General features: G+C 45.9%; 1 protein-coding gene across 3 annotated transcripts in view; it reads left to right on the top strand.

Moving 5' to 3' along the window:
• The first annotated feature begins 16,464 nt into the window (after nucleotides 1–16,464).
• Atp6v0a4 (ATPase H+ transporting V0 subunit a4) overlaps nucleotides 16,465–27,097 on the top strand; it is a 69,218-nt gene continuing 58,585 nt past the window's right edge. Inside the window, exons 1-4 of one of the 3 annotated variants that reach the window (XM_045160827.1) lie at nucleotides 16,465–16,617; nucleotides 22,209–22,342; nucleotides 23,351–23,429; nucleotides 23,938–24,032. In XM_045160827.1, the coding sequence (XP_045016762.1) occupies nucleotides 22,226–22,342; nucleotides 23,351–23,429; nucleotides 23,938–24,032 (291 nt within the window). In that variant the 5' untranslated portion in view covers nucleotides 16,465–16,617; nucleotides 22,209–22,225. Of the gene's footprint in view, nucleotides 16,618–17,047; nucleotides 17,204–22,208; nucleotides 22,347–23,350; nucleotides 23,430–23,937; nucleotides 24,033–27,097 lie in introns of those variants that run through there. The other 2 variants (XM_045160828.1, XM_045160829.1) reach the window with 2 other exon arrangements.

The following is a 27,097-nucleotide window of genomic DNA, read 5'->3' as shown; positions in this document are numbered from 1 at the left end:
AGTTACACAGTGAGTCCAAAGTCAGCCTGGTATATACAGTGAAGATGTTTTGGGTAAAATGATATAGCTCACTGGCAGGGTGAATGCTTAGCATGTACCAGACCCTGCATTCGACACACGACACCACCCCCCCCCCACAAAACAAATATTTCAGAATAACACTTAATTATCTTGGGAAAATAGTGACAGTATTATGTGAAGCAGAGAATAAAAATGTCTATATTCAGTATAATTCCATTTCTGCAATATATGCACCCCCACAGGAAAAGAAATGTAAGTGACCTATCAAACTGAGAGCTGTGAAGGCAGACCTGGTGGCCCATGCCTGGAATCTTAGCACTTGGGAAAGTGAGGCAGGAGAATCACAAGTTCTAGGTGAGCCTATGCTACAGAGACACCTGTCACAAACAAACCAAAAGCTATGAGCATCAGTTATATCTACGGTGTATAATTTTTGGTGGTTTTATGTTTTTTGTTTACACTTCCCTTGGCTGTCAAATTTTCTAGAATAAATATGCAATATCATATAATCAAGGAATAAAATCAGGTTGGTTCATTTTTAAGTTTAACTAAAAACTTATTTATTGGGCTGGAGAGATGGCTTAGTGGTTAAGCGCTTGCCTGTGAAGCCTAAGGACCCCAGTTCGAGCCTCGCTTCCCCAGGTCCCACGTTAGCCAGATGCACAAGGGGGCGCATGTGTCTGGAGTTTGTTTGCAGAGGCTGGAAACCCTGGCGCGCCCATTTTCTCTCTCTCCCTCCATCTGTTTTTCTGTGTCTGTCGCTCTCAAATAAATAAATAAATAAATATTAAAAAAAAATTATTTATTTATTTATTTGAGAGAGTGAGAGAGAGGCAGAGAGAAAGAGAATGGGCGTGCCAGAGCCTCCAGCCACTGCAAACGAACTCCAGACGCATGTGCCCCCTGGTGCATCTGGCTTACATGGGTCCTGGGGAATCGAACTGAGGTCCTTTGGCTTTGCAAGCAAATGCTCAACTGCTAAGCCATCTCTCCAGCCCCAATTAAAATTTTTTTGTTTTGTTTTGTTTTTCAAGGTAGGTTCTCACTCTAGCCCAGGCTGACCTGGAATTCACTATGGAGTCTCAGGGTGGCCTCAAACTCATGGTGATCCTCCTACCTCTGCATCCTGAGTGCCGGGATTAAAGGTATGTGGCACCATGCCTGGCTTAATTATTTTATTCGTGTGTGTTTGTGTGTGTTGTGTGTAAGTATGGGCACTCACATGCCACAGCTCAGGCGTGGAGGTCACAGGGCCGCTTTGCTATGTCCTGCTGTTCCGCTTGCTGACCCGGGGTTTCTCTCAATATTGTCTGTTGTGAGAGCTGCGATAAGGAAGCCCACCATGGCTTCAGACGTGTTTGTTTTTTTTTTTTTTTTTTTGAGGCAGGGTCTCACTCTAGCTCAGGCTGACCTGGAGCTCACTCTGTAACCAGGCTTGCCTGGAGTTCATGGTGATTCTCCTACTTCAGCTTCCTGAGTGCTGGGATTAAAGATGTACACCACCATAGCTGGCTAGCTTCAGACTTCTTAAAAAAAAATATTTATTTATTTATGAGAGAAGGAGATAGAAAGACAGAATGGGTGCACCAGGGCCTCCAGCCACTGCATACAAACTCCAGACACATGTGCCCCCTTATGCATCTGGCTTACGTGGGTCCTGGAGAATCGAAACTCATTAACCGCTAAGCCATTTCTCCAGCCCCCAAGTTAGTACAGTTTTTTTTTTTTTGTTGTTGTTGTTGATTTAATTTATTTATTTGACAGTGACAGACAGAGAGAAAAAGAGGCAGATAAAGAGACAGAGAGAGAGAGACAGAGAATGGGCACGCCAGGGTCTCCAGCCACTGCAAATGAACTCCAGGTGCGTGTGCCCCCTTGTACATCTGGCTAACGTGTGTCCTGGAAAATTGAGCCTCAAACCAGGGTCCTTAGGCTTCAAAGGCAGGCACTTAACTGCTAAGCCATCTCTCCAGCCCGTTAGTAGAGATTTTTTTTAAAAGCAGTTCACAAGAAAGCAATACAACCACAATTGAGGATATAGGCCACATTTTTCAGCGTCTGCTCTTTATTGCCTGGGAAAACTTTTCAATTGTTTGATGAGAGTCTTCTATTTAAGTGGAAAAAAAAATCTGAAGTTTCTAGTGTATGTCAAAGTGTCATCAATTAAAAAAAAATCTTTGTTCTTGAGGTGTTAGAGGTTTATAACAGATCATACCAACATGTGTGGGACATATAAAGACTGGAAACAAGACAGAAAAGCAAAAAGAAAAAATAAATCACAGACCATCAGATTTAATTCCTCATCTGGTAATTCCATCAGAAGGAGTGGTATATTATGGTTTTGTATTGTTACCTGCTTCTCAAGGTTGTAACTTGGACTCTGTTTAATGTCTCAAGGGACTAGTTTCTTACCAGTTTGTGTGTGCATGAGTGCGTGCATGTGTGGGTTCATGTGTGGTGCATATAGATTTGGAAGCTAGAGATCAGCATTGAGTGTCTTCCTTAATCATTCTCACCTTTTTTTGTTCTTTTGTTTTGAAAATATTTTACTTATTTATTTAAAGGTGGGAGGAGAGAATGGACACGCCAGGGCCTCTAGCCACTTCAAAGAAACTCCAGATGCATGTGCCACCTTGTGTATCTGGCTAACATGGGACCTGGGGAGTTGAACTGGGGTCCTTTGGCTCTGCAGGCAAATGCCTTAATCATTCAGTCATTTGTCCAACCCTAACACTTTTTAAAAAAAATTATTTTGTTTTTGTTTGACAGAGAGAGAGGGGAAGAGAGAGAGAGGGAGGGAGGGAGAGAATGGGCGCACCAGGGTCTCCAGCCAATGCAAACGAACTCCAGATGTGTGCACCCCCTTTTGCATCTGGCTAATGTGGGTCCTGGGGAATAGAATCCAGGTCCTCTGGTTTTGCAGGCAAATGCCTTAACTACTAAGCCATCCCTCCAGCCTACACCTTTTTTTTTTTTTTAAACCCACTGAGTTAAATTAGGGTTGCATGCCCAAGGGTCTCTCACCAGCTTTTTAAAGTTAAATTTATTTAAGAGTTGGAGAGCATGGGTGTGCCAGAGCCTCCGGCCACTGCATATGAACTCCAAATGCATGTGCCACCTTGTGAATCTGGCTTATGTGGGTCCTGGGGAACCGAGCCTGGGGCCCTAGGCTTCGGCTTCCCAGGCAAGCGCCTTAACTGCTAAGCCACCTCTCCAGCCCTCTCACCCGTTTTTAAAGCAGCCATGTCTGCTGTGGGATGGTTTCGTTGCATACGTTAGGGAGTTACTACAACATCAGCCTGGTAAGGGCATCTTAAGGTGAAGTTAACCGGCAATTAAATGGGAAGATCTTGTCAGCCCCACAACCCCGTGATTGGCAGGTTTGAGCTCACTATAGTTCTTCGTCTTATCATTTGTCCAAGCTGTTTCTGTTGGCACAACAATGCTTGTGGTCAGGTTCATTTTTATTTACTAAGCAGAGCTGTGTGTTCTCAAAGAGTAACTTTGAGCTGAGGTTTGGGGGGGGAAATAAGGTTTATGTTTATAATAAACAGCCAGATTTTCCCTTCCAGTTTGGTCCACACAAGACTGAAAGGCCCAGTTACGGAGTGAGGGATTGCTGGCCCATCTTCCCAACATCTAACGTCTCTCTCTGGCTGTGACCTTCTGGACTCTTCTGTGGTTTTCTTTACCTATCTGTCCCCCTCCCTCACCTTCTCTGGTCCAGGCTGTTGGCAGCCCCCCTGGGGAACCCACCCAACCTGGGTCAGCTGTGCTGCGTTTTAGGGTTCCACATGGCTACTTCCACCGTGAAACTGGAGAAGCCACATAACCTTGGCTATGATGCTGCCCTAGAGATCTAGCGGAGACTCCCTAGAGGGACGCAAAAGGTAAACTTCAGAGGTGTGATACCCTCAATCTTTTGTGGGAAGACCTTTGCTTGGGGGCCCTTAGTACTTCCTGGGGGTGATGAATGATCCCCCAGTTACCCTCAGCATGACCAAAGGAGAAGCAAAGAGCTGGGAGTTGCTCCTAAGGGAAAGGCGACAGCTATGTGTCCTGCCTGTCAGAAGGGAGAGGAGGGGAATGCTGCGAGAGGCCATCTGGAAAGCTGCAGTGATGGGGTGAACGCACCCCTCCCAAGACTCAGGGGGTTGTGGTCTGCCTCCAGCGCTGCCTCCAGTTCATGATCTAGCAGACCTTAGGCAAATCATTTCGTCTCTCTTGGGGTTCTCCTCTCCAAGGTGATCAGATTGGATGATCTCTAAATTTTCTTCCAGTGGCACAATTCTATGACACTGTAATCCATGCAAGGTATTATACAGAGATAAAATAAGCTAGTAAATTTAGCCAGGCATGGTGGAGCATGTCTTTGATCCCAGCACTTGGGAGGCAGAGGTAGGAGGATTGCTGTGAGTTTGAGGCCAGCCTGGGACTACAGAGTGAATCCCAGATTTAGCCTGGGCTAGAGTGAGACCCTACCTCAAAACAAACAAACAAAAATAATTGTTAAATTTATTTTTTTTCTGTTATTAGTAAAATAATGGTTCCATTGTGTTCGAGTACATTAAAATATATTTAAGGCCAGGCATGGTGGAAAACGCCTTTAATCCCAGCATGTGGGAGGCAGAGGTAGGAGGATCACCATGAGTTCGAGGCCACCTTGAGAATACAGAGTGAATTAATTCCAGGTCAGCCTGGACTAGAGGGAGACCCTACCTAGAAAAATCAACAAGAAAAAAGGAAAAAAAATTATATGGGCTAGAAGAGATCTGGCTTAGTGGTTAAGGCACACCAAAGAACCCAGGATCAATTCCCCAGGACCCACAGGTAAACCAGATGCGCAAGCTGGTGTATGTGTCTGGAGTTTGTTTGCCCAGCGTGTAGCACTGGCCACTTTGTATCTGGAAGACAATAGTGTAAGCATTCCTCCTCCCTTTCCTTTGGCTCTTACATCCTTCCAGCCGCCTCTTCCTTTGTTTTCTTTGAGATAGAGTCTCACAGAGCCCAGGCTGGCCTCTAATTCTCTATGTAGCCAACTTCTGATATATATTTAATACAACACTAGACCAGGACTTGGCATCCCATCTCAGGCCAATATACTTGTATATGTAGCAAACACTTTATCCACTGAGACCATTCCCAGCCACTAATGCTTCTTTTATGAGTTATTTAATTGACTTATTAGTTATTATTATTGTTGTTGTTGTTAGTGAGGAACATGGGAGTGGAAATTAAAGCACGAAACTCAGTGTAACTTAGAGTAAGCGTTATCACAGGGAAAAAGTAAATACCTGGGAGGTGCTCCTAAGTGAAAAGCAGGAGAGAGAGCATAGGTAAAAATCCACCCATGGAAAACTCTGGAACGTCCTGTTGGCCTGGGATGAAATGCTGTTTGCTCACTCCATCTCGACTGTGGCGGACTCTGTGAAGTGGCCAGATAAGAGGCGTGAGCCCTTCTCTGAAGAAAAGCAGAGACACGACTAAGGTATGTTGAGGCAGATTGGGGGTTACTGCTGGGGTACAGCCCAGCCCGTGAGAGCCTCTGGGAAGGAGCGCTCTGTGTCCCGGGGCGCCATCTAGAGGACAAAAGCTGCAAACAACAGTGAGCACCCAATTGATACTGGAAGGCAGTTAAATCTCAGTCCAGTGCCTGGAGGAAGCGGGGATGTCCCGGGCAGGAAGACTCTTGCTTCCAGTATCCATAAATAATCAGACCTCTGCGTGCTGATGCATAAACTCAATGGCAGTGTTGCTTGTCAATGAATTACACTGAGGCGTGTGTGTGGAAATTGAATATCATTCTCTCTCTCTTTTTTCTTTGAGGTAGGGTCTCACTCTAGCCCAGGAGGATCTGGAACTCACTGTGTAGTCCCAGGCTGGCCTCAAACTCACAGTGATCCTTCTACCTCTGCCGCCCGAGTGCTACCATGTCTGGCTTCATTCCCTCATTTTAGCAAGCTCGCTTTCTCTGTGAGTGCATACTGTAAATTATTTTGACTGGGGAATGAGGGCTGGCCAAGAGTGCAGAAGTACCAGGCTTGAGTGCATGATCAAATTAATCATTTGAGTGAAGGTGATCTGGCTGGAATTCAGCTCAAAAAAAAAGGCATTGTTTTTAGAAAGGTCAGATTGTGACCTTTCCAGCTGGATTATGTTGGGATTAAATTCCTTGTAAGCATTTTAAAAAGCTTGCTTTCTGCTTATCCTTTTTCATTTCCTAAATGCCGATGATCTTCTGCGGATTGATCTTGTCCTCCTGAACCTTAGCATCTTCCTAATCCTGGGCTCCAGCAGAGGAGCTCATTGGAGGATCTCTGCATAGGACGGGAATGCTAACTCGAAAGGTACAGGTGAGAGCTCAGTTTTAGGGCTCAAAAGCCATTTTATAGAAAGTGCCTCACCCACCGGAGATCTTCAAGGACAAAAGTGAAGTGGCCACGTGTGGCAGTGCCTCAGATGCAGGTAGAGAGGAGAAACAGTGGCACTGGGGACTAAATATTAAAGCAATGCTCTTTTGGATGAGGATTGATTGAACTCTATGAATGCTGTTTCTCTCAAAACCAAAGCCTCATTTACCCATTATTGTCCTTCCAAGTAGTGATTGAGTTAGGGATTTTGACAGTTCCAGGCCAGCCTGGTAAAATAGTGAGTTCTAGGCCAGCAAGTCAATAACAGCAAGACCCTGTCTCAAACAAACAAACAAACAAACAAACAAAAAACAACAACAGGGAGCTGGAGAGATGACTTAGCAGTCAAGGCACTTGCCTGCGAAGCCTAAGGATCCACGTTCAACTCTCCAGATCCCACATAAGCCAGACACACAAAGATAAGGCAAGCACAAGGTTGCACATGCCCACTAGGTGGTGCAAGTGTCTGGAGTTTGATTGCGGTGGCTGAAGCCCTGGCATGCCAATTTTCTGTCTGTCTCTGTCTATTAAAAAAAACCCAAAAAACAAAAAGCAAGCCAGGCTGGAGAGATGGCTTAGCAGTTAAGTGCTTGCCTGTGAAGCCTAAGGACCCTGGTTCGAGGCTCAATTCCCCAGGACCCATGTTAGCCAGATGCACAAGGGGGCACATGTGACAGAGATTACAACCCAAATGCTACAAGGCCAGACAGCAAATGAACTCATAAAAGCATATTTGCCCATTATATGTATGGTAGGACTCTGGGAAAGCCAAGAATGGAGAATATTCCAGAAGTAAGCTGTTTTTTCGCTTGAAAAGGTTGTTACCATGCCAAAATTGAGACTTTTTCTTTTGTTTTGATATTCCAAAGAAGCCAGCAATTGCTCAATATTTAAATATTGGACACTAGATTGAGCTCAACAAATAAATGAAATGCATATATGGGCTGGATTGAGGCTAATGACTGTTCAACTGTGGCCTCTGATGCAGAGAAAGAAGGGGACCAGATGGATCCCTAAATAACACCAGCACTAGAGCAGTGGGCAGAGAATGGGAAGGGTAGGAAAGACCAAGAAAGTCACAGAACAGGAAGGGAAAGAGCAGCCTGAAGAAGCCATGGGCAAGGAGCACTTCAGAGGGGACAGTCATCAACACCATCTAGGTGGCACCTGGGTCCCTGTGGCCCACAAGCCCATCTACAGCTGTGGCGCTCCCTTGGGGCAGCAAGAGGAATTACTACCAAGGAGGAGGGACGGGATACTCAGATCATCCTAGGGTTAGGAATGAGGTCAAAGGTCTTGTGCAAAAGAATGGTGCTTGAAAAAGCTCTGTGTTGCTCAATCCCTTGAAGTTTGATAACCTCCAGTCTCTCTTCAAGAGCAAAAATGAACTTTTCTAGCTCAGCTATCCCCTGAACAAAGCTCTGATGGCTGAAGTTGGAAGCAGGTAGGAAACCAGAAAGCTTCTCCCCTTCTAAGGGATTAGCTTACAGGAAAGGACATGTAAAAACTCCAACACTATAAAGGGAAGAGAAAGGAAGGGAGGAGGGTACTTAATAGGTTGATATTGTATATATGAAAGTACAATGATTGGGATGGGGAAGTAATATGATGGAGAATGGAATTTCAAAGGGGAAAGTGTCAGGGGGGAGGGAGGGAATTACCATGGGATACTTTTTTTATAATCATGGAAAATGTTAATAAAAATTTAAAAATTAAAAAAAATATTTTTCTTAAAAAAAACCTCCAACACTAATGAGTAACGAATGCTGAAGTCTTTTTATTTGTGTCCATGCAGATATCAATATTATTATTAGCTATATCATTAACATCAGTATTTATACTAAGAGCCAGGAAAGCACTAAATACAAAATGTATAGCTTAAGATAGGCACTCTGTTCAATGTGTTTATGGACAAGTTTTGATTTATATCAAGATTGCAATCTGCTTTATTCGCTAAGCAAAATGTCACCAAATAACAACGGATCACTGCTCTTGAGAGAATGACAAAGACTGAAGGGTGATGTGTAGCTTGTCCAAGGAGGTAAAGACAATTGCATTTTGTGAAAGAGAAAGTTACTCCTCTTGACTTATAACAAGAAGAATATAGGCATTTAACATGTATATTCTCACTAATATTATGAACATAAGTTTCTAAACTCCCACAGAAGGAGAGGGATATTTAGGCCGCATGTGAACATCTAAACATTCAACTGTCTTGTCAGTTTATAAAAGACAAAAGTAGGATTCAGGGATGCCCAAGGTCATTTGATTAGCCAGTGACTGAGCCAAATTTAGAATTCATGACTCCTATGGCCGGGCATGGTAGCGCATGCCTTTAATCCCAGCACTCGGGAGGCAGAGGTGGGAGGATCACCGTGAGTTTGAGGCTATCCTGAGACTACATAGTGAATTCCAGGTCAGCCTGGGCTAGAGTGAGACCCTACCTCGATAAACCAAAATAAGTAAATAAATAAAATAATAAATGGAATTCATGACTCCTGTGTTCTCAGTTCTCTTTCCATAAATATTTCTTTTAAAAAAATATTTATTTATTTGAGAGTGACAGGGAGAAAGTGGCAGAGAGAAAGAGAAAGAGAGAGCCCCCTTGTGCATCTGGCGAATGTGGGTCCTGGAGAATCAAGCCTTGAACCGGGGTCCTTAGGCTTTATAGACAAGCATTTAACCACTAAGCCATCTCTCCAGCCCTAAATCTCTTTCTTGAATAGACTACAGGGTTAATTATCTCTTTGAAGGAAATGTCTTAAAGGAACTGATACACAAAATGTACACAGTTTGATGGTAAGTTTTTAAAAATAATTTATTTTTATTGCTTTATTTGCAAGCAGAGACAGAGGGAGAAGAGAGACAGAGAGAGAGAGAGAGAGAAAAAGAGAGAGAGAGAGAATAGGCACATCAGGGCCTGTAGCCACTGCAAATGAACTCCAGATGTATGTGCCCCTTGTGCATCTGGCTTATGAGGGTCCTGGGGAATTGAACCTGGGTCCTTTGGCTTCACAGGCAAATGCCTTAACTGCTAAGCCTTCTCTCCGGCCCTGGGATGGCTTTTTGAAGGGATGCTCTGTTGAATATGTTTGGAAGCAAGGAAAGCAAAGTGGTAATGAGAAAAGCCCAGCATGCATGGCATTTCCTAGACAGTTATCTCCAAATCCTGATTCTCACAAGCAGATCTTCCATTTAACTCCCATCAAATGATGGAAATATTTAGGCAACATGGAAACATCAATCAGGAAAGACCTAAAAAGGTCATTTCAGCTGCAAGAGGGATGGATGTCACCTCTTCCAGATCCATAACTCCATTCCTTGCTCCTCTTTTGGACAGTTGCACAGTCAAATTTCCATCAAATAGTACCTGAGCACCCTTCGCAATGACACAAGTTTATTATGACAACTGTCTAGTCAATCAAAGCGATGTGTCTTGAAGAGGTTTCAACGGGGCTTACAGCAACCATGAGGAATAAGAGTTAGGATCTTTGGGAGGTAAAAGGACAAGTGAGGTTAACAGGCATATAAAACAAGCACTTTAAATATTCCTGAGTCAAGGGGGTAGAATCTGCATCTGGTCACATCTCATGCGGCTGAGCTGGACAGACTCCTCTGCTCCCAAGCAGTAACCCGTGTCCTGTCCACCAGCAGCTTGGCTTTCACACTGGTGCCTATTTGAGCAGCTGCCATCACACCTTCAGTGGGCACAGGACCCACCAGGGCTTAGCTAGGCAAGAATCAACTCCCCATAATTCATCTGGAGGTGTTCACAGGAAGTATTTTGAGTTTTCACACCCAAGTAGACTGTACCTTTGTCATACAGATAGGCTACCGCATTAAAGTTGACCCTGGGTCACTGCCCGTCCCAGGGATGGAGATGGGTTCCAGACCCTTCCAGGAATGAAGGTTGGTCTTGACATTCTGGAAGAAAGACCCCTTCATGTAGATGAGATAGAATCCATCACAGGTGTTGATGATCGAATTGTTTTGCACCTTCATGGTTTCATACTTGTTGAGAGGTGTGAAGAGGGAAAGTCTGTTCTTTTCACTTCTGGTAAGTTCTACTCCTATACTTTGAATTGGAGGACTCTCCACCACAGGAGTGGAGCACAGTCAGCAGATGTAGGCGAGGCATGGGACTAGCAACAGTCCCCGAATCATCCCTGAGGCCACCAGCCATAGCTTCTTCCATGTGAACCTTGACCTTGGAACATTTTGCACATCTCCATGCAGGGGCTGAACCCTTGCATCTGCGCGGCCAGAACCTGGAGGCTCACAAGTAATAGCCAGTCCACCAAAAAGCTTATTTTGATTTTACTTTTCTTTTAGACATGGTCTCATTCTAGCCCATGTTGACCTGGAACTCACTCTGTAGCCCAGACTGGCTTTGAACTCATGTTGACCCTCCTACTTCAGCTTCCCAAGTGCTGAGATTAATGTGTCACCATGCTGGGCTGCTCCTCCCTCTTTTTACTGTCCACTGTCTCTGTCTGGCCTTGAAACCTTTGGGTTCAGGTTTTATGTTCAGTCCTAGACTTCCAGCTCTTCCCCACCCCTTGTTATGGGCTGAATTGTGTCCCAACCCCTAATTCATATGTTGAAATCTTAGCTGCCAGTAATCCTGAGCGTGGCTGTATGTGGCATGGGGTCATTGTGGAGTTCACATTGGAGTAGCAGAACCTCTGACTCTTATGACTGTGTCCTTATACAGAAGACAGACTTGGAGATATGGACACAGACACTCACACGTGAGGATGAGAGAATCAAGTGATGCACCTATGAGCTAGGCGACAGCAAAGATGGCTGCATATCACCAAAGTCAGGCAAGATCTGGAGCAGAGCCTTCCTCATGGTCCTCAGAAGGGAACAATTCTGCTGATACTGGATTTCATATTTCTAGCCTCCAGAACTATGAGATACCACCTTCTGCTTTCAAGGCCACAAGTCATAGTACATCTCTGAAAACTAATCCACCCCCTGCCCTCTGTATTACTTACTGTTTGCTAGTGTTTTGGCCTCAGAGCCTCTTTATACTGTTCAAAATTGATCCAGTGTGGTGACGCATGCCTTTAATCCCAGCACTCGGGAGGCAGGAGTAGAATGATCGCCGTGAGTTCGAGGCCAGCCTGAGACTACATAGTGAATTCCAGGTCAGCCTGGGCTAGAGAGAGACTCTACCTCAAAAAAGCAGAACAGAACAAAACAAAACAAAAACAAAATTGAGATGAGGAACAAGCCAAGGATGGCCCTTGTCACCACTCCTTTTCACCATCATCTTAGAAATCCTAGCTAACGTAATAAGACAGGAGCAGGAAATAAAGGGCACAATGATTAAAAAGGAAGAAGTAAGACTGTTCTTGTTCTACTTAGATAATTCTATGTAGAAAATATGAAAGAATCAATAAAAAAATGTTACTGGAATCAGAACTTTTTTTTTCCTTTTGAGGCAAGCCAGACAGACTGAGTAAGAGAGAGAGAGAAAGAGAGAGGGAGAGAGAGAATTGGCACACCAGGGCCTCCAGTCACTGTGCTCAAACTCCAGACATTTGCACCACCTTGTGCGCGTGTGTGACCTTGAATGCTTCTGTCACCTTTGTGTGTCTGGCTTACTTGGGACCTGGAGAGTTAAATATGGGTCCTTGGCTCCACAGGTAAACGTCTTAACCACTAAGCCATCTCTCCAGCCCAAAACATTTTTTTTTTTTTTGTATAGAAAATCCTTTCCCTATATGTCCTACCAGAAGACATTTGCTTTCAGCTAGGAAGGCCAAGTACATTTTCACTGTCCTACCTCTGGGATATATTCCCTCTCAAGCCCTAGGTCACAATTTGGTTTGCTGGCACATGATCCCCTCCTTTCCACACATATCACCCCGGAGTGTTACATTAATGACCTTATGCTGATTGGATCTAGTGACAAAAGCAGTAAACTATTGTAGGCTTACTGGTAAGGCATTTACCAATCAGAAGATGAGACATAACACGTACTAAAATGGGGAGGCCTGCCTCAGTGAACTTGGGAGAGTCCTAGATGTGTGAGCATGTCACACTGTCCCTTTTAAGGTGAAAGAAAAATTGCTACATCTGATCTTTCCTACAACCAACCAAGAACGAGGCAGAATGCCTAGAGGTAATATCTTCCTCCTTTGAGGGTGTTAGTCTGTAACCCATTAACGGCCTGAAAGCTTCTAGTTTTCATTGGCCTTAAAATAAAAGAAGGCTCTGCAATAGGTCTAGGATTCTGTGAAACTATTCTGCCATTTGGGCCACAAGATCCAGCAGATTCAACAGGGTCCGAGTTGTCATGGAGCTTCGGCAGGTGCCTGAAGGTGTATTATAGTGGAGGCCCTTAAGAAGTTTGGAGCAGGGTCCTGCCATTTTCCATAGGAAAACTGCTTTCCTTTTGAGTAGCCAAGACTGACCTGAAACTCACTCATTAGCCTAGGTTGGCCTTGAACTCATATCGATCCTCCCACCTCAACCTCACAAGTGCTGGAATTATGGGCGTGAGCCAGCATGCCCAGCTTATTTTAGTTATTCAATTTATTCATTTATTTAGCAATGCCGAGGACGGAACCCAGCGCTCTGAGCTGCTTGATAAATGCTCTACCACAGCGCTCCATCCCCAGCCCTAAATTTCTTTTTTTTTCCCCCTTTCACTATTTATTGACAACTTTTGTAAATATAGAATTGTCTAGATTTACTCCCAGCAGATCTCAGCTTAAGTGATATTTCCTGAGAGGGGCCCGTCCATGATCTTACCTATACCAGCCCTCTTCCCGTGAGGCCGGCCGTTCTCACACTGCTCAATCCATAATTGACAGAGTCTGGCTAATTCAACATTTGTTTGCTGTCTTTTCCTTTCCACTTGCACATAGTGTCATAAGTCTCAGAGCTGAGGCATGCCGTGGACTCTCAGTAATGCTTTAGGGATTTAGATGTTTTCCCATCTCAGGCCTATTCCTAACAGTGCCTATCATAAACATTACCCTCGTTACATTTTGGTCGACATCTTCACATTTATTTTCTTTTTAAGGTGAGCTCTCCAAAGTGGGACCTCACTGTTAGCCAGAGACGGTACATACACTCTGCCTTCCAGGCAGCTGGTTACAGATCACAGTGCTTCCAGCATCTTGTGACCACTCTGGCCTTTGCCCCTTGATTTGGGGCTTCAGGAGAAAAACAAAAACACAACCAACACCTTAAACTAGGGCTGGGGAGATTGCTCAGTGGTTAAAGGCGCTTTCTTGCAAATCCTGCTGGCCTGGGTTTGATTCCCCAGTACCCATGTAAAGACAGATGCACAAAGTGGTGCATGTATATCTGGAGTTTATTTGCCTTTGCAAAAGGCCCTTGGCATGCTCATTTTCTATCACTCTTGCAAATAAAAATATATTTTTTAAATTCTTCAAATGTTCTCTAGATCAGGCCTGGTGGCTCACAGTTATCATACCTATAACCCCCAGTACTAGGGAGACTGAAGTTGGAGGGTCACCATGAGCTCAAGCCCAGGTTGGACCACAAGTTAGAGTTTGAGGTCAGCCTGGGCTAGAGATCCTGCCTCAAAAAAAAAAAAAAAAAAAAAAGAAAAGAAAAGAAAGAAAGAAAGAAAGAAAAAGAAAAAGAAAATTAAAGAAAAGAAAAAGGAAATCTGCCCTCCTATACTTTTTAAATATCTAACACCTTGTCATATTTTACAGACAAGGATATGCAACTCTAGGGTTATTAAACAGCTCCCAAGGATCACTCCTGGTCAATGGTGGCTTCAGCTCTAGCCTTTGCTCCTAACCATTCTCTTTATGTTCCTAGTGGTTCTGAGGCATGGGGAATTTGGAGCGCCTCCTGGGAAAGGAGAACATGGGAGGTAACCCTAACCTGGCTGGGGCTCCTCAGGCGCGCAGGGTTCACGGGAAGGGGGAGGCAGCACCAGCCACAGTGATGCCTTGCGCAGTTTTCAACCCCTATCTCGCTGTTTTGCTTTGCACATCCTGACACGGGTCTTTGGGACTTTGTCCGGTGAGTCTGGACTGGGGCAGTTCTGTCCTGGTGGGACAGGAGGGTGTGGCCAAGCTCTGCCTCTCAACAAACTCAAGCTATTCCTTTCCTACCAGGTTTTGGAATAGGCCACCTGCTCCCTCAGAGACCCAGGCCTCCCCACAACCCCTCAGGGCATTCGGTTAGAAACCCCAGCACCTTCTGAGCTGATCTTTCAAGTGGCCCACTCCCTCTCCTCCCTGGAGCTTCCTCTAGGGACGGTCCAATCTCCACAGTTCTTTTGGTTTAATTTTTTTTTGAGGTAGGGTCTCACTCTAGCCCAGACTGACCTGGAATTCACTATGGAGTCTCAGGGTGGCCTCAAACTCACAGCGATCCTCCTACCTCTGCCTCCCGAGTGCTGGGATTAAAGGCGTGTGCCACCACGCTGGGCTAAATATGTTTTTTAAAAAATATTCTTGTTTATTTGTTTGAGAGAGAGAGTATAGTCACTCCAGGCCCTCCTGTCATTGCAAACGAATTCCAAACTCATGCACCGCTTTGTGCATCTGGTCTTACTTGGGTGCTTTGAAAGCAAGTGCCTTTGACTGCTATACTATCTCCCCAGCCCCTTAAAATTGGGGGTGAGAGAGAGAGAGAGAATGAATATGCCAGGGCATATTCATATATGTGGCTGCAAACAAACTCCAGATACTTGTGCCACATGGGTACTGGGGAATTGATCCCAGCCCATCTCCCCAGCACTTTTGTGTTATTTTTAAAAAATTTTAAATTTATTTCTTATTTGAGAGAGTGAGAGGGGGAAAGAGGCAGAAAGAGAGAGAGAGAGAGAGAGAATGGGCACACCAGGGCCTTCAGCCATAGCAAACGAACTCCAGACGCATGCACCACCTTGTGCATCTGGCTTACGTGAGTCCTGGGGAATCAAACCAAGGTCCTTTGGCTTTGCAGGCAAATGCCTTAACCACTAAGCCATCTCTCCAGCCAACCCCTACCCCTTTTAAAATCTATGTTATTTATTTACTTATTTATTTGAGAGAGAAAGAGGGAGAGAGAGAGAGAGAGAGAGAGCGCGAATGGACATTCCAGGGCCTCCAGCCACTGCAAACAAACTCCGGATGCATGCATCACCTTGTGCATCTGGTTTACGTGGGTCTTGGGGAATCGAACTGGGATCCTTTGGCTTTGCAGACAAGCACCTTAACTGCTAAGCCATCTCTCCAGCCCCCCCCCTTTTAAATTAGGATCGTATTCTAGCTCAGGCTGACATGGAACACACTCTGTAGTCCAGGTTGGCCTCAAACTCACTGCACCGTACCTACCTCAACTTCCCCAGGGCTGGGATTAAAGGGGTGCACTGCCATGCCCTGTCATTTTCTACAGTTCTCAAAGTAATGGGGCCAACACGATTTCATAGGACTACTTCTAGGCTTATTAGACATGCAAATCTCAGATATCCTAGGTAGTTTGAATTCTGTGGGTGTTTAACATTTCAGGAATTTTTTGCTGAATTTGAGGCATGATTTTGAGGATGTTTGGGTCTAGGAAAGAGCCCTTATCTTGTAGATACGTGCTGGTATTTTTTGAAAAAAAAAATGTGATGAGCTAGGCGTGGCGCACGCCTTTAGTCCCAGCACTTGGGAGGCAGAGGTAGGAGGATCGCCGTGAGTTCCAGGCCACCCTGAGACTACACAGTGAATTCCAGGTCAGCCTGAGCTAGAGTGAGACCCTACCTAGGGGAAAAAAATAAATGTGTGATGTATGGAATTGCTCCCAAGTGTTTAGAGGAGGGTGGGGAAGTGGGTGGGGCCCAGGGGACAACACCCCAGTTGTTGAAGTTGAGTGATTTGTACTTGTCACTGTCTTCACTATGGCAGATACTTAAATGATGCCCATAATTGAAAAAAAAAAAATCCCCTCATTTGGGGATTCTATCTTACAGGTACTCCAGGTTTTAGAAAGTTCATTGACCTCAGGGCAGGTGGTTGCCCAGAGAGAGCAGGTCTGATTGGCTTGCTCTGCCCCCCTCAACCCTCGGGGCCAAAAAAATCGAGAGCAGAACGGCAGTCCTCAGTGGGAAAAGACGAACTCTGCATTTATTCCCAGCTCTCTCCTTGGGCCACACACACAGGGCACAAAGCTCAATTTTATGTGCTGGGTTTTTCTAAGGACTCGCCTGTCCGCCTCTGTAAGTATAGAATCAGCCTGGAAAATACTTAATAGGAACGGGGAATGTGATAGGGTTTTTTTTTTTCCTGCAAAACTACTTCTCAATGTTATTTTATTCTTTTTGTGCGGTTCTAAAGATCTAACCCAGGGTGTCCACCATTCAGCCACACCCCATCTCAGTCTGGAGACTGCCAAGAGTGTCTTGGTTTGCTTTGGGGGTGGGGGGGGGCACACTTGGACTTCTCTGCCCATGTGGCCCTTCTAAGGACTCTGGACACCTTGTCCTCAGCCCCTGGTCCCCGAGGGGGCCGCTCTGCTTCCCGGTGGGGGACTCAAGGTCGCTGCAGAGGGCACTGGTGGGGCGGGGGCCGGGCCGGGCCGGCCGGTGGGGCCGGTTTCAGCTCACCCACGGCGGGTGTTGATACAACAGCCGCCCGGGGAGGGGAGAAGGAGCCGGGAGAGGCGCTGTCACTTGGGCCCTGGGCCAGTCGCCGGCCACCAGCGACCCAGGCCGGCTGCTGCGGCTGCTGCGGGACGCCCCTTCCTCCGGGCGATCTGGCACTGGCTCCCCCATCCCCAACCAGCTTGCAGGACAGGACACTCAGGTGAGGAGTTGCCCGCCTTTCGCTGGGCTTTTTGGTCTGCATGAAGTTCAGGTCTCATTGGTCATTTCTGTCCTATTTATTTGACAGGATGGTGGGAAAACTTTGGGCTCACTCTGGTGTTCAAAGGAAAAATACTATAGCACCAGACTTAGATCCTTAGACGGTGGGAGGGTGGATTCCCCCCCCCCCCGCCCCTTAGTTAATAAATCAAGTTTAAAAAAATGGGATTTTGAGCACTTAATTTGTGGTTTAATATTAAGCGCCCTCTGTTCTAGCATGAGAACCATGACACGGTTCCAACCTCTGATTTTGTTGGCTAGTGAGGATTCGGACTTTGGTGAAAACAAGTAATTGCTAATGAATGAATGACTTATCGGGTCTGACTGAAGACAGAAAATTAGCTCAGGTTACTGGAGATGGGAGGGGGTGCTCAGGGAAGGCTTACAGAGGAAGGGAGGGAGAGAATCTTGTGGGGATGTGGAGGGGAGAGTGAAAACGCAGTCACTGAGGTTCCAAGGTCAGGGAGAGTATGAGCAAAGGCCCTGAGGTAGGTGCAGCTGGGGGTGGGGGTCCGGGAGAGGTGAGGAGAAATAAGTTACTTGGAAAGCAGCTGGGAGGCAGATAAAGCTAAAAGAGATAGACAGACAGACGCCAGATCCCGCAGCATCTGCTCAGGCAGTTAAGGGTTTTAGACTTGATATTGCTAGGAACAGGGGTGACAGGTCCAAGGTCTTGCAGATGACTCATATGCCACATGCTACAACGTGAAGTCCACTCTGGGGGCCAAACAGTTCTTCCAGGTTGACTCAGTGGAAAAACCTTTGCGAGAGGGGACTGGGGAGCTCCTGTGGGGGTCTGTGGCTGCCCCGGATACTTCAGTTTCGACATTAGAAGGCAGCCTTCGCTTCTCCTAACCTGAGAGGCGTCCTTCCTTGTTCTCCCTTTCAACAGATTCTAGAGACAGTTGGTCCCATTGGCACTCAGACTTTTTTTTTCCCCCCTGCTTTGTTTTGTTTTGCGAGGTAAGGTCTCACTCTAGCCCAGGCTGACCTGGAATTCAATGTACTCTCAGGCTAGCCTCAAATTCACAGAGATCCTCCTACCTCCGCCTCCCCGAGGGCTAGGATTAAAGGAATGCGCCACCACGCCCTGCAACGCTCAAGACTTTTTGAAAAATCCTGAGGGAGGTAAGGGAAAGTGTCTGGGCCCCAAGGGTCCAGGAGGATGTTTCTAGAAAGGAGTCTGAGGAGGGGCTTTGGGGAAAAAACCCATACATAATCTGAATTGGTGGTGGTGGGGGGTGGGAATCTAGATCATCCAGGCCTGGAGATGGGCCAGTCTGGGATGCGTTGACATAGGGTTCAGAGAAAGGAAGCTAAGGGGTCTCATAAGACCTGGGTGAAGAGTCAAAGCCTGATAGGTGGGTTGAGAAGTAGTGGGGTTCTGATCTAGAGGCTTGGAGTTGGGGGTCTAGATCTGTACCGTGAAGTTAGGTGCAGACCTGGGGTCCCAGGCCCTAGGGATCAAATGGAAACAAGACCAGTGAGTGGGTGGAATTCAGTCATGGAGAATGAGGGAATGAGTACCTTAGAACCCACATCTCAGACCTGCGAACCCAAGGGTGCTCTGTAGCTCTGGTCCATGGGGCCATAACGGGTGGAAAGTCACCAACACATACTTCCAGGCATTGAGGGTGGCAGATGATAGGAAAGGTAGTTAGTTCCCTACTGTGGTGGGGTTGGAGGCCCTCTTGGGTCGGGTGAGTTTGCATACCAGGTCACTGACGGGTAAAATCTTGCTCTGGAGCCGGGCGTGATGGCGCACGCCTTTAATCCCAGCACTGGGGAGGCAGAGGTAGGAGGATCGCTTTGAGTTCAAGGCCACCCTGAGACCCCATAGTGAATTTCAGGTCAGCCTGGGCTAGAGCATGACCTTACCTTGAAAAACAACGATGACAAAAACCAACAATGAAAAACTTGGTCTGGGGTGGAGGCGGGAGGGTCATTGAAGCCCCCCCGCTACCGTTAAGGTCTGGGGGGTCTATTTATGGCTGGGAAAGGTTGAGTCACAAATGCCACCCCCCATGGCTTGGAATGCATTTTCTCTAAGCTGCTGGCAGTTCAGTGTGTCACATGGGTGGGCAGCCGTAGGTTTGTAGCCAGGGTCTTTGTTGCTCTTCTTTGTAGCCCACAGCGAACCTCTGGGTGTGTCTAGGCTACAGGCTGTTGGATTCCTTATTAGGCAGGTTGAGCAACCCTTATCCAAAATGCTTGGGACCAGAACTGTCTTAGATTTTAGATTTTGCAACGTGTACATATGCACTGTGAGATATCTTGGGACTGGGTCCCAGGTTAACGTACAAAACCCATCTAGGCTTCATTCTTGTCTGAAGGGAATTTACACCTGCGACTGTGGCCCATTATAGACAGTCGGGGGAGTACTTTTCTATCTGTGGCATCGTATTGGTGCTTACAATGATTCAGGCCGGGTATGGTGGCTCACGCCTTCAATCCCATGAGTTCGAGGTCATCCTGAGACAACACAATGAGTTCCGGGTCAACCTGGGCTAGGGTGACACCCTACCTCAAAAACAACAAATGATTCAAATGTTGGTGTTGCTGATGTTGTTTGATTGTCCTGTGTAGCAGTCAGGCTGGCTTCCAACTTGCTATGAAGCTGAGGCTGGCCTTGAACTTCTGATCCTCCTCCGCCACTTCCAAAGTGCTTGCATTACAGACATGTGGTACCAGTGTCACAGTGCCCAGCTCTAAGCCCAAAATTTGGAGCAGTTTGGCTTTGGGATTTGGGGACTGGGGAGGCTAAATCTGTGGTAGTCTCTATGTCTGTGAACCTCTCTCAGGAATCTGAGTCTTGCTTATTTATTTTTTATTTATGTGTGTGAGAGACAGGCAGATAGATAGATAGAATGGGTGTGCCAGGGCCTCCAGCCACTGCAAACGAACTCCAGATGCATGCATCACCTTGTGCATCTGTGTTACTTGGGCACTGAGGAATCAAACCTGGGTCCTTAGGCTTTGCAGGCACGTGCCTTAATGGCTAAGCCATCTCTCCAGTCCTTGCTCATTCTTTTTTTTTTTTTTTTTTTTTTTGGTTTTTCGAGGTAGGGTCTTACTCTGGCTCAGGCTGACCTGGAATTCACTATGTAGTCTCAGGGTGGCCTCAAACTCATGGCGATCCTCCTACCTCTGCCTCCCGAGAACTGTCTTGCTCATTCTTTAAGCCAGCATTGTCAATGTACTCTGTGGCTGGCTGGTGGAGGCTCAAGTTGGGCTTCCTTCTATACACAAGTCCTAGACTGTAGATCCCAGAGCTTTCTTTTGTTTTGTTATTTTGAGACAGAGTCTCATGGAACTCAGGGTGCCCTGGATCTAGCCATATAGCTGAACATGACTTTGAACTCCTGATTCTCCAGTATCCACCTCCCAAGTGCTGGGATTACAGAAGTGTGTGCCGCTATACCCATCTTAGATCCTAGAAGTGTCTCCAGGCTTATCATGACTATGAATTATATAACATTTGATAGATATTAGCAAATCACTCTCCGAAAATGCTGGAAGGAATTGACACTTGAGCCTGCTTTATCAGCCTCCGTCACTGAGGACTGGAATCATATGCTTATATCTACATATCTATGGAGTGTGTGTGTGTGTTTGTGTGTGTGTGTGTGTGTGTGTGTACACATGTGTACATGTTCCTGTGGAAGCCAGAGGTTAATACTAGATGTTTTCCTCAAGTATTCTCTCTCTGCTTTATTCACTGAGGCCGGATCTCTCGCTTGAACCCAGAGAGCTCCGATTCTGCTAGTTTAACTGGCCAGCTTTCCCAGGGGCCCCCAGTCTCCAATCCTGGGTGTTGAGATCACATAGGTCCTGCCCACCTGACATGTATGTTGTGCTGGGAATCGCAACTCCCGTTCTCATGCAGAGTTTTATGCACTGGAACGTTTCCCCAGCCCTTGTTTCATCTTTCTGAGTTGGCTTCATGGAGCTCAGGCTAGCCCCAATTCTCTTATGTAGACCGGAGAACAAGGAACTTTTTTTCCTTGTCTTCTTGCCTGTACCTCCCAAGGCCTGGGATTACAGGCGTGTGCCACCACACCCCGCATAATTCTGTGTTTTCTTTTTTCTTTCTTTTCGGTGGCACCTAAGCCTTACACATGCTGTATCAATATTCTACCACTGAGCCATCTTCCCAGCCTGGTTTGAAATTTTTTTTTTTTAAATTTGTTAATATTTTATTTTTATTTATTTGAAAGACAGAGAAAGAGAATGAATGGACATGCCAGGGCCTCCAGCCATTGCAAATGAACTCCAGATGTATGTGCCACCTTGTTCGTCTGGCTTTTTGTGGGTCCTGAGGAATCAAACCTGGGTCCTTTGGCTTTGCAGGCAATTGCCTTAACCATGAGGTCATCCCTCTAGCTCTGGTTTTAAATCTTTTTTTTTTTTTTTTTTTTTTGCTTTTTTGAGGTAGGTCTCACTCTAGCTCAGGCTGACCTGGAAATTTCTATGTAGTCTTAGGGTGGCCTCGAACTCATGGCAATCCTCCTACTTCTGTGTCCCGAGTGCTGGGATTAAAAGCGTGCATCATCATGCCCGGCTCTGGTTTTAAAAATCTTTTTCTTAAAAAATTGTGTTTATTGTTTTTATTTATTTATTTGAGAGGGACAGACAGAGAAAGAGGCAGATAGAGAGAGATAGAGAGAGAATGGGCGCGCCAGGGCCTCCAGCCACTGTACACGAACTCCAGATGCATGTGCCCCCTTGTGCATCTGGCTAACGTGGGTCCCTGGGAATTGAACCTCGAACTTGGGTCCTTAGGAATTGAACCTCAAACTGGGGTCCTTAGGCTTCACAGGCAAGCGCTTCACCGCTAAGCCATCTCTCCAGCCCCTGGTTTTAAATCTTAATTGAGAGAAATTATTCTAGGACTTTAAATGCATTTATTGCTTTAAATCTTTCTGTTTTCTATTTTTCTCACGCAGGCTAAGGCTGGGCCAAGATGGCATCTGTGTTTCGAAGTGAGGAGATGTGTTTATCACAGCTGTTTCTCCAGGTGGAGGCTGCGTACTGCTGTGTGGCTGAGCTCGGAGAACTTGGGTTGGTTCAGTTCAAAGATGTAGGTACTGCATTCCTTGGAGATAAGAAGACGCTGGGGGTAGGAGCAGATAGCTTTCACAATACTTCTTTGTAGTCAACAAAACCACATTCTGCAGGGAGAACAGCCCAGACCTGGGATAGATGGAATTCCATGGCTCTTGTCCTTCTGACTAGGCTTTTTTTTTTTTTTTAATTTAAATGTTCATTTGTTTTTTTAATTGTAAAGCAAGAAAGAGAGAGAGGGAGAATTGGTGTGCCAGACCTCAGCCACTGAAATGCTGATGCTTGTGCCACCTAGTGGGCATGTGTGACCTTGCACCTGCCTCCCTTTTGTGCATGTGGCAAATGTGGGATCTGGAGGGTTGAACATGGATCATTAGGCTTTGCAGGCAAGTGCCTTAGCTGCTAAGCCGTCTCTCCAGGCTGTGGAGCTAGGCTTTCTGATAAGACACAGAGCTGGTTCCTCTTGGCCATGCTCTTCCTTCTCCCCCACATTTCCCCTCGGTAGGAATGTTTTGAAGCTTTAGTGTGACCACTGCATGTTAGATATCACTATATTTTATTTCCAGTGTAACATCTCTACACAGTGGGTATAGTCCCTGAGCATGGTAATTATAACTTTAAAAAAAATATATTTATTTATTTATTTATTTATTTGAGAGCGACAGACACAGAGAGAAAGACAGATAGAGGGAAAGAGAGAGAATGGGCGCGCCAGGGCTTCTAGCCTCTGCAAACGAACTCCAGATGCGAGCTCTCCCTTGTGCATCTGGCTAACGTGGGACCTGGGAAACCGAGCCTCGAACCAGGGTCCTTAGGCTTCATAGGCAAGCGCTTAACCGCTAAGCCATCTCTCCAGACCAATTATAACTTTTTTTTTTGAGGCAGAGGGTAAGAATAACAAGGTACATTGTGCCTGAAGTACAGTCTTGTGCACGAATTAAACACATTGCCAGCAACCTTCTCCCACCTGACAAAGGAGATGTTGTTGCTAACTAATGCATGTCTTGTGGTCCCCCTCCCCCAGTTAAATGCGAACGTGAACAGCTTCCAAAGGAAATTTGTGAATGAAGTCCGAAGGTGTGAGTCACTGGAACGAATCCTCCGTAAGTGTCCTCTTTCCTTATTGTCTAAACTGTGAGCAAAGACATAGAGATTGGAGATGTAGCTTGGTTGGTTGAGTATATGCTTAGCATGCAGGAAGCCCTGGTTTTGATTCCTAGTACCACAGAAACCCACTTGTGGGTGCAGGAGGATCAAGAGTTCAAGGTCATCCTTGGCTACGTGGCAAGTTCAAAGCCAGCTTGAGCTACATGAGATCCTGTCTCAAAAGAAAAGAAAAGAAAAGAAAAGAAAAGAAAAGAAAAGAAAAGAAAAGAAAAGAAAAATAATAAGTAGTTGGCACAACTAAACTACCACACTTGTCCCACACTTGTCCCTATTTGCAAACCCTTCTGAGTTGATCCCGGAGGCAGGGGTGCAGGAGGGTGATGGAGTAACCCAGCTGCTGGGACAGCTCAGGCAGCCAAGCTGGCCAAGCTGGCCAAGGGCACTGGTTCCACTGGCCCCACTTCCGAGTTCTGAGAACTCACTTTCACCTGTGCTCTGATCCAGGTTTTCTAGAAGATGAGATGCAAAATGAGATTACAGTGCAGTTGCCTGAGAAGGAGCCGGACACGCCCCTCCCTCGAGAAATGATCACCCTGGAGGTGAGTGATCCTTCTTACCATCCCTCCAGTTAAGGACAGTCACAAAGCCAGTCAACTTGGGGGCTCCGAGAACCACTCGCTGGTCTTTCATGAGGTTGCTGAAGGTAAGAAAGGAGACCAAAGTGGTCATCACTTTTCGGCGCTACTTGCTACTCCAGGAAAATCTCAGGGTGGCAACTCTTAGGGTGTCTCCTGCTAATGCGAGGGTGAGCGATTTTCCTTTCTTTTTATTTTTTTTTAAATTTGGTTTATTTTACTTATTTGAGAGAGAAAGAGAGAGGGAGAGAAAGAGGCAGAGTGAGAGAAAGGGTGCCCCAGGGCTACTGAAAACAAACTCTAGATGCATGCACTACCGTGTGTATCTGGCTTACATGGGTCCTGGGGATTCGAACCTGGGTCCTTTGGCTTTTCAGGCAAGTGCCTTAACCACTGAGCCATCTCTCCAGCCTGATTTTCATTTCATGACACAGCTTTGGAGAAGCTCTTTGGAGAAGTGACTCCTTTTGTACATATGTGATTCTCATAGGCAGTAGGATCTTATATTTATAAGGTGTCCCTGGACAGGCTGAATGTGCGCCTTCAGTCACACTGGGATGTTTTCTAATTATCCGCCTGCTGCAATACAGTGAATGACTGGCTCTTTTCAGTAAGTAATTCCTTTTCTTCATTTCCCCCCACCTCCCCTCCCTCCCTGTTCTGGGGATGGAATCCCAGGATTTGCACATGCTACACCCCCAGTCCCAAACTGGCTGTGTTCTGGATGGTGGCCTCTCCTCCAGCTGGCCTCTCTAGGCCAGCTTGGAAAAGACAATTTTCTGTAGCAAAGGACATTGATGGCCTTCCCTCTGTCCCTTCTCCATCTGCTTCCTTTCCTTGTGGAAAGCTCTGTGCCTACCATGAGCAGACATGGTCAGGCCCTGTAGCCTCTCACAGAGCCGTGGGGTAAGGGGGCGTGGAGTAAGGGGCCATGAGAGAGGAAGTCAAAGAAGTCAGCAGAGGCTAGGACTCAGCCATTAAAGACACTTGCTTGCAACGCCTGCTGGCTGGGGTTGAATTCCCCAGTACCCACATGAAGCCAGATGTACAAAGTGGCACATGCATCTAGAGTCAGTTGGCAGTCATAATAGGCCCTCGTGCATCTATACACATATTACTCTCTCTCCTCCTAAATAAATAAATAAATAAACAAATAAATAAATAAATAAAACTTCAAAACAAGGAGAGGTCAACAGAGCAACACCACAAAGGACCTCAGAGATCTTCCTGACAGAATGGAAATTTTATCTTTAGAGAAAAGGTTCATGGAGGGTGAGGGCAGACAGGTAGGAGAGAACTCCTTCAAGCTTAGAGATTCCACTGGCTGGCGATGTTTTGGAAAATACCTTTTTATTCTCAAAAATGTATGAAACCATAGTAGTGGTATATTATTTAAATCTCATCACATTAGAGTCTGGGTATTTGGGGAGAGAACTATTAGACCATAAAAGGGTCTCCCAGATTGCCTCCGACTTCAGCCTTACAGCCTAAATCCCTGGTCTTTTAATACCAGGCCTGTTAGTTCAATACCCCACCCCCTCCCAGACCTTCTCCTTCCGTAACGCCCTGTCTGTTCCTGTGGATTAGGAGGCCTCTTTCTGGTTTATACATTTACCCTTATTCCTGAGCCATGGCCAAAGTCTTCTAGGCGCTCCAGTTTTTTTTTTAACCTATTCCAATCTCTTCTTCCTGAACTACTAGTTTACTTTTGCCCTGGTATTTCTGTATGTTGTCATTTCTCCTTTCCAAAGTGGCCCCCTTCTCACTGATGCCAGGCTGTCACCTCTGGCAATGACAGCCAGCTCTCCTGATGTGGTTCCTGTCGCCAGTCCTCCACCTTCTGTGCATGCCAGTCTCATGCTTATTTCTCAACGCCAAGCTTTCATTTATGCTGGCTTTCCCATGCACCATGACCACCAATATGACCAGCCAGCCCCCTTCTAGGCTTGGTTCAATTTTTATCTATGCAATGACCTTGTCTGACTTTACTGTGTCCAGCAAATTCCAACTTCTCTTTTGTCGAGCTTCTAACCAATATTCTGTTTCCACAATTCATACTCTGATCTAGTGGTTCTCAAGCTCTGTGGATCTTTTGTGTACTTAGACATTACGAGGAACTGGAGAGCTTTATTCATGTGGATCATCATTATTGCTGTTATGTTAGGACTTAAGATGGAAGACAATAGGAAACATGCATTGATTCCTTTCAAAGTAGTATCTTATGACATGTTAACATGAAATGAAAAAAAATACTACAATGGTTGTGCTTGCACATATTTTAGCTGCCAGTTTGTATGACTCTTCCACATTGAACTGTGGGGATGTTGAAGATAAGCCAGTTTTACACAGACGTGTAGCTGGGAAAGGGAGGTATGGGGCTGGCAAATGACTCGGTGGTTAAAGGTGATTATTTTCAAAGCCTGATGGGCCCCAGGTTCAATTCCCAAGTAGCTCATGTAAGCTGGACACAAAAAATGGTGCAAGAGTCCCTGGCACACCCAGACATGTGAAAGAAAGAAAGGAAAGAAGGCATGGAGGAAGGAAGGAAAGGAGGCAGGGAGGATGGAATATTTAGTAGTGCGGGCATTCTGTGATCACATTGGAACTTGGCAAGCATGGGGACTTTCTTGGTCTTGATAGTTAACAAGTGTTTCGTGTCCAGATGGAAATGGTAACCTTTCACATAGCAACTTAAAAAAGTTAATTTGGCCAGGTGTGGTGGCACACGTCTTTAATCCCAGCACTCGGGAGGCAGAGGTAGGAAGATCGCCGTGAGTTCGAGGCCACCCTGAGACTACATAGTGAATTCCAGGTCAGCCTGAGCTAGAGTGAGACCCTACCTGGAAAAACAAAAACAAAAACAAAACAAAACAAAAAAACCAAAAAAAAAACCAACAACAAAAAAAAACCCCAGAAAAACCAAAATAAAAAAAAAGTTCATTTGGTTGAATTTAGTACAAGCTGATGGGTTGGATTTTGTGTTCTACAAAAACTTCTCCAAATATGCCAAGGCACAAAAATTCCAAGTT

Source organism: Jaculus jaculus, chromosome 10, assembly GCF_020740685.1.
Source record: "Jaculus jaculus isolate mJacJac1 chromosome 10, mJacJac1.mat.Y.cur, whole genome shotgun sequence".
NCBI classification, from domain to species: domain Eukaryota; kingdom Metazoa; phylum Chordata; class Mammalia; order Rodentia; family Dipodidae; genus Jaculus; species Jaculus jaculus.
Note: the sequence above shows the minus strand (reverse complement) of the source record. Positions and strands in the feature narration are given on the sequence as shown.